The sequence below is a fragment of the Phlebotomus argentipes genome, unplaced genomic scaffold (genome assembly GCF_947086385.1).
Source record: "Phlebotomus argentipes unplaced genomic scaffold, Phlebotomus argentipes genome assembly contig_5, whole genome shotgun sequence".
Lineage (NCBI taxonomy): Eukaryota > Metazoa > Arthropoda > Insecta > Diptera > Psychodidae > Phlebotomus > Phlebotomus argentipes.
The window spans coordinates 12,261,043-12,268,798 of NW_026776165.1; the positions used below are offsets into that span (position 1 = coordinate 12,261,043).

The following is a 7,756-nucleotide window of genomic DNA, read 5'->3' on the forward strand; positions in this document are numbered from 1 at the left end:
CGATCTTGCCTATAAGATCACTAGACATTTCGTCCTTGTACGCATTCACTTGACCTTTTCGGACAAACCGAAAATCACCACCGAGAGAAATGTTGCGTTGCTGTTGCATAAGTTGAAGGCCTTCGTCAAAATTGACATATGTGTTTTCTTCAACAAAGACACAGAAATAATAGCTAATATGAAATTAAATTATTGCTAAGAACTCACTTGAGAATTTATCAAAGCTGAGATGCTCCGCAAGAGTCTCAATTTGCTCATCTGTGAAGGATTTCCCGAGGAATTCTGCCGTCTTCCGAATAACACTTGGATGATCTCTCTTCATGTCTTCATACGTGAGGAAGAGGATGTTTTCTTTGTGTCTTAAGCTCCAAAAACTCAGGACATGAGAATCATAAGGAGTACCCATAACTATGAAAGTGCAAAAAGTCATAAGATAATGATTGAAGTAAATTTCTTTGCAATTTTTACCCTGAGAGTTTAAGAAAAGATCAACAAATTGCGAAAGATTGCCGGAAAATTTGAAAATATGCCGATAGTGATGATAAAAAGATATCAGACAATCCTTAACATTCCTGGCTACGTAAATAATCCTTGGTTTCACAGTCCAGATTTGCTTGGGCAGAAGAGGAGCCGGCAAGTGTGTCTTGATGAATCTTGGGGACGATTTTTGGTCTGCATTTTCAAGTGTTTTCACATCAGAACTCTTCCAAAGACATCCCATTCTGTAATTCATAATATTTAAGAGCTTATCAACATGTTTTTTCATGTGAAACTTATTACATACTCAAGAAATGGGAATCTGTCATGGAGATATTGCGTGGTGTTTAGGTTGAGATTACTAGAAAGTTGCCACAGCATTTCTTGGCTCCAAGTTGTTCCGCACTTTGGAAACGTGACGAGCCAAATGTCGTCCGGTCGCACGGCAAATTCCGCAATCTTACTCGTGAAATTGGCAAATTTCTCAGGAAAGCAGTAAGAATTTGTCCATAACTTGGCAGGAATCGGCAATTCCTCAGGTATTTCAGTATTTCTCACATGAATGAAGTCTGTCTCTTCGAAGAAAGTCACTTCTTTAGGCAGTTGAATTGTCTCACAAGAAAAAGACATGATTCAAAGAGAATTCACGCAACACTGATGACTTTATCATTGAAAATGTATCAAATTTTACTTTTTGATATTCTTATCTGTCATCCCAAATTGGAGTGAACTTATCAGAATTATATAATTTCTTTCATGTCCTTATCTGTGCCTCGGGAACTTGTTGAGCATTATTGAAATATAGCTTCTCAGACTCTCATTAATCTTTATACCATTTTACTCCGCCTTTAATCTAAGTTGTTGCATTACACAAATTCCATACAACAACATTTTCCAGGTATTAATCACTCACCTTGGTCGCGTCCTTTTGAAACATTTTACGACTCTCTGCCAACCCTCAATTACTTATGAGCACATCCTTAAGCTTTTTATGACTGGCTGAAGTTTCCACTCACACCACTTTAAGTCCGTCGTCTCGAAAATGCGAAACCATATTATGAATGTACGATAAGAATCTATGTTTACATCGCTATAAAATTCCGTCGATATTGACATAACGGCCACAAATTGCCGGTGAATCTTTTATGTGAGCGAAAATACCAGAAAATCACTCAATTTCTGCCAGTGTGGAGAAAGTATGAGAATTTCCACGACAAACCCATGAAACTTTAACGAGTGTGAAAACCCTCCCGGTCTCTTGTGGGGCGAAGGAGGAGGCGGCGGAGGAGGGGGTGGAAAGTGTGAGGAGAGATGGATGGTATGGATCATATTCCGCAAAAGGATTTACACCCCGTTGGAAATGTATCATCGCATCTTTATACACCACATTTCTTATGGATAAGACCCGCAATATTATGAATTTTTATTTAAATTCCCTCCATTTTTACATAAATTCATAAATTTCTCATCTTATTACACTCTCTTTCCCTCACTTCTGGCGCTCTCTCTCTCTCTTATTCAAATTTAATTCCCATCATACGCTTTTTCCGAAGGCAACGGGCGAAGGAGAAGAGCGCCCGTGAATTGACGTTGAAGTATTTTCAGGGAGATTCACTTAGAGTTACAATTAATTAAATTCACCCAATATTAATTGATGACGGAAGTGTTTTCTCACACTTTTCCACGTCCAAATACACTTTCAGCACTTTCCATCACAATTGATGGCGCACTCGTGGAAAGAATGCAAATCTCCTCCTCAGGAATCAACAAAATTGATTGGAGTGGAGTGAGGAAAATGCCACAGCAGCAATTTTCCCGATGGCAGATTGAGAACTCTCAAAATCATGAAATACACTTATTGCTAATTGACTAGAGCCACCCATCTTTGGATTGTCTCCTGGCGGGCTTCGGGATTGAAAGCTTCACCTCTTCAGCAATCTTTGCGGGCTTTCGACACGCCGGGGGAGAAGAAACGGGTTTCTCTTCCTCCTCCTTGTCCGACACCAGCTTCTCCCGACTGCCAGACACACCCGGATCCAGAGCCAGAGACTCGATTCCTGGAATGCTGCTCTTTCGCGGCGTCGGTGGGGGAATTTTCGGAGGCGACAGAGCCTTGGCAGGACTTGATTCCGTCTTGGACGGCGGAGGTGGGATCATGCCTTGACCGGCAGGCGGCTTCGCTGCCACAGGTCGCGAAACTGCGATGTCTGCAGCAGCAGGAGCCTTTCTCTTGATCACCTTGTACTGGTTGGAAGTGTCGGGAAGCTTGTCTGAGCAGGTGATGAGGATCTCAGGCGGTGGAGAGGTGATCCTGGGCGGAGATGTGACACTTTGTGGAGGTGTAACACTTTGCGGAGGTGTTACACTTTGCGGGGAAGTGATCCTGGGCGGAGACGTCACACTCGGCGGTGAAGTGATACTGGGAGGAGAGCTGACGTCGGATTTGGGAGGTGGCGACACCACACCTGAAACACTAGGAGCAGGAATATTCTCCATTTTCTTGGGGACCTCAGGAATCCTCTCTGGCCTGGGACTCTTTGCCAACCCCTGAAGAATCTGCGCTGCTGGCGAAGTGGCTCTACTTTTGCCTTCCTTGGACGGATTCAAGGTGCCTCTTGGTGATATTTCCCCAATTTCATCCTGCATGTTCTTCAGCAGCTCCATGAGAGTGTTCGTCGTGGGATCCACAAGATCAACCGGTGTAACACTGCCACTGCGATGCCTGGGACTGCGCTGCACCAGCCTCTTGGCCTCTTCCATGGCGCGCAGCAAATTCTGCTGCTTCTTGAAGCTCTCTCGATTGCGACATCGGCCAATCTGGGAGTCCATCTGAATGCCCACGCCCTGCATCACCTGGCCCCACATGTGGCTGGTGGAGGCGTTGGCCACCTGCCTGGCCACGCGGCGGAATTTATCCAGGCCCGTCTCAGTACCGGCCGGAGGCGCTTCGGCCGTCTCATCTTCACCCTCTGCACCCACGGCGGCCACGTGGAAGTCCTTCATGAGGCGACGCTCCCAGACCTTCATCCTCTTGGCCAGCACCGTCTTCTCCTTTCGCTGCACAATCGATATGTCCATGCCATTGAGACCCAGGACTTCTATCAACTCGTATCGCATGGCTGAGATCTCCATCTTGACCTGCAGAGAGAAGATGAAATCATCAAGAGCAGCTGCTTTGCCCAAAACTCACCTCATTGATGTCATCCTCCGTGACGCTGTCCTCCTCGCATCGCCTGTGCATGGCAGAGACGTAACGCCACACCAGAGCCCGAATGACACTAGTATACCTGTGCTCGCGCTCCTTCTCCTGATTGCGTCGGATCGTGGATTTCCTCTCGATCACCCTCTTCTTCTTCTTGGAGCAACCAAAAAGCCGCATGAGCAGCTTCATCGAGGGGAAAATGTTGAACGGCGGCGGCAGTGTCGCGCTGTCCTCGAAGTAACTCATCCACAGCTTCGTCCTCGCGAACTTCCACTCTGTGTCCGAGTGCTCGTCGATCATGGCATACGAATTGGACATCATGGCGATGAGGAGGTTCAGCAGCACAATCACATTGATCACACTGTAGCTGCCGAACATGAGGAGGCCCCAGAAGCGTGTGTAGGACTTAATCCCGGCTAGCTCGAATGTCTCCAACTCCACCATGCCGAAGCTCGCCCAGAAGAGCGACTGCGAGGACTCAAAGAGGCTGCGGAGAGAGGAAACAAGTGCTCGTCAATGTATCTCAGGTGGAAAATGCAATTTTCCATTCGTGGTGCGCTCGCGAGGTGGATTTAATGTGGTTTGAATGAGATTCCAGCAATTTCCGCGTGCAATTTTTATCCGTCTCGCGTGAAAATTGTCCTTCAGCGGAAAATCTCCTGAACAATTTCACCAATTTGTCTCACAAATCATTTCTGCGGATGGGAAAATCCCACCCACTTTGCCGAGAGGGATAAAATGTGCAGAGAGAGCCAAGAAAGATGCGCTAATGCGAAATAATGTACATCACTATACTTACTTTCCAAATCGTCTCCACTTCATGCAGGCGTCCGAGTGGGCATTCCAATCAGGCAATCCTCCGGGCAGTGAGTAGCACTTCTGCTTCTCCAGATCGGCAAAGTACCACAGCAGCTGATTCAGGCCGCACGCGAAGGCGAACAGCACGAGTGAGTAGATGAAGAAGAACTTCACGATGTCGATCACCATGCGACCTAGCGAGATTTGAAGTGGTCCCAGATGAGGATTTATGGAGAAGAGATGCACCAGCTTCAGTGCTGAGAAGATGTTCGCCGCCGCGAAGAGTCCCTCGGCGATTAGCTGCGGATCGAAGTCGTTCCAGTGTTCTCGGGCAATGTAGGCTGTGCTGGGATCACGACTGATCTCGCTGGTTTGCTGGATGTACGCGAAGATGCGCAGACAGGCCACCATGCAGTATAGAAAGTTCCGCATGAAATCTATAAAGTTCCACATGTTGCGCAGATAGCTCTGTATGCCCTCGGCGAAGATCTCCTGTGTTTCCTCCCAGATGAAGCCCAGGACATAGACTACTACCAGGAGTTCCAGGTAAGTTGGTGCGTTTCCGCGCTGCTTCATCAGCTCCTCTTCCAGCTCCCGACGCATACTTTCAGTGCCGAACAAGAGAATCACCTGGACTTCCGCTCTCTGAGAGACAAGGATCAGCAAAACTATCCAAACAAATTATATAGAATATTCAGCAAACAGTTTTCTCATTCTATTGTACTCACAGAGGAAAAAGAGATACGACGAGGCGTGGATCAGGAACTTCATGAAGGGCTTCCTCATGAGCTCCGCTGTGGAGCACGTAGGCGCAATCATGTACAGCGCGCAGTAGAGCGGGAAGAGCAGCGCCACGCGCATGCAAATGGTCATCTTCTGCATGGCCGTCTTGCGCCGGAAGCCCGGGACTCCTTCGTACCAGAGCGCAGCGAGGAGTTGCTGAATATTAGGATGAGCCACGAACTTCTTCTGCTTGTAGTCGATGGCCAACTCAAGTCTGGCCAGTTTCATGTGATCTCCATCCATGTAGGGCGGAGATTCGGGATCGTGATTGAGGATAATGGCGAGTTCCTGGCTGCTTCGTGACTGATCCAGGAGATCGACAGCGAATTGCTGGCATTGCTTCCGCAGCTCAACATAGTCGGATTTGCACTCCTGTTCGGCGAATGCTAGATTGCGCAGTTCCCAGGACAGCTGAAAGGCCGTGAGCAGAGGATCCGCCGAGCTGAGTGCCATCAGCGAAGGACTGGCCAGAGCCTTGTACTCATTAACACGCGACAGGGAGTGTCTGAGGGAATCCTCAGATGACTGCCGGATGCAATCATTACAGCCACACTTGATGTCATGCGGAACTGGAATGGTGGCTCCGCGATCCAGCAGGATCTTCAGGATCTCGTAATTGTTCCGATGCGCTGCCAGGATGAGTGGTGTGATATCTGGCGTGAACATTGCAGTGTTGATGTCCACCTTCTGCCAGCTCTGTGTGTGTCAGAAGGCATTGGAAAGGTGTTTAGTTAAAGGAATTCGAGGAATCCTATGGTAATTATAGATTCCCCTTGAAGGAAGTAACATCATTACGAAGTCATGAGAACGGCTAAGTCTCAACGTGAGCTCAGTGATAAAAATGATATCGAGAAGATGCCAGAGGAGGAAAGAGCAGCCAAAGTCGCAGTGATTAAGAATTAATGGAGTCCACCTGAGTAGCAGCTTTCAGGGCAAATTGAATTACTCACGTAGGGTTCGCCGTCCTTGTGGATGATCTCCTCGTGCTCCAGCAGCAGCTCCACCGCCTCCACAAACTCCGCATTGATGGCCTGCAGGAGAGCGTCTCTTGTCTCGACGCCCATGATTACGAGAAGCTCCACCATCTCGAGATTCTCGCCATCAATGGCGAGCGTGAGGGCGCCCCTTCCCAGCGGATCCATGCAATTGATGTTGAAGTGGTGCTTCCGGCCGGCCTTCTGCAGCATCCTAAAGAGCGGGAGCGTTTGAGTGTCGAAAAGCGTGTGTGTGTGGATGTCAAACAAACCTCCTCACATTGGCCAAATCGCCCCTCTCGACGGACAAGAGGAACTTCTTCTCGTCAATTGTCAGGGGCTTCGGCAAATCCAGTGACATGGAGCCAGTCAAATTGCCAATTCCCGGCACTGGAGATGGTGAAGTGTCCATGTCAACACTCACCTTCGAGCAAACACACACCCAAAAAAAGCCCAGAGAAGATAAGCGAATGCAAATTGGCGTGGAAAAACATAACAAGAGGGCGAGAGAAGAGAAAAAAAACTCACCGACTCCGAATCCTTTCTTTCATTCCCCATTTTTCCGGATTATCCTCTCTAGCGCACTTCCCGGCTGAGACACTCTTTCATCCTTTGCCAAGCGCGCCCAATGTTGGCGTGCAAATTAAAGGAAAACACCCAAGTGATGCCAAGAAATCACACGACGATCCCCTTTCATCCGCCGGATTTCTCAAGCATGCAAATATTTGCTCACAATCCTCACAAGAATTCCTTCGGGGTGAAAGGAGAAGAAAAAAAGGTCAAATTGCCGTTAAATGCCTGCCAGCCGAGCGTGCACCCGCGCGATCTCGAGCGAATTGAATGGGGTTGGGCTCGCGGGTGGGTTGAAAAAGAGAGACCCTCAAATAAGCCAGACGTGTTGGGTAAAGAGGTGGTGAGAAAATCGCCTGCAGGAGTCAAATTCCCGCATTCAAAACGCTCCGCAAAATAGGATTACGTTAAACAGAGGAGGAATTTAATTGTGCGAAAAGGATCACAAAACACACTTTTCCCCATGCACGGTAACACCAGATGAAGGCACAACTGAAGCCTCCACCTGGACACATCACGGCATTTATAGTCGATGCTGTAATTGAATTAGTGCAGCCCTGCACAAGTTGGATTACTGCCTTTTCTTTTGCCAGCAGAACAAGATTTGTGGGTCAACTTTTTGAGTTCTATGGGTTGAGAATCGATACTTTGGGTTTGTGAACTCACATGACGCTAAAAATACATTGCGCCAAAAGGTACTTGACGAGCGCAATGAAGTGCCTTTCGCGTCACAGTGGTCAAAGCAGTGGAAAAATAATCGATGGCGCCGCCAGAGACACGATTTGGGCAGAAGAGTGATCTTCAAAAATATTTCACAAATTTATTGCCACACTGATGGAGGTGATGTGGGATGTTGGGCGCTTAGTTGTGTTTGAGAGGGAATTTTCGGACAATTAGACTTGCAAAAAGGAGCTATATTGTGAGCAATGGAGAAAGTATTGACCAGAAGTTT

At 47.7% G+C, this 7,756-nt stretch overlaps 1 protein-coding gene across 2 annotated transcripts; it reads right to left on the bottom strand.

The window, feature by feature from the left end:
- Positions 1–1,865: 1,865 nt before the first annotated feature.
- LOC132256410 (transient-receptor-potential-like protein) lies at positions 1,866–7,303 on the bottom strand. Of its 2 annotated transcripts, none has more exons than XM_059752819.1 (8): positions 7,260–7,303; positions 6,763–6,984; positions 6,507–6,658; positions 6,211–6,448; positions 5,206–5,956; positions 4,479–5,145; positions 3,668–4,166; positions 1,866–3,615 (listed from the first exon to the last, which is right to left on the bottom strand). In XM_059752819.1, exons 2-8 carry the CDS (start codon positions 6,790–6,792, stop codon positions 2,347–2,349), a joined length of 3,606 nt encoding a protein of 1,201 aa, XP_059608802.1. In that variant the 5' UTR covers positions 6,793–6,984; positions 7,260–7,303; the 3' UTR covers positions 1,866–2,346. The 2 variants fall into 2 exon arrangements, with proteins under 2 accessions (XP_059608802.1, XP_059608801.1); XM_059752818.1 differs by having other exon boundaries at positions 7,211–7,293.
- Between the last annotated feature and the right edge of the window lie 453 nt (positions 7,304–7,756).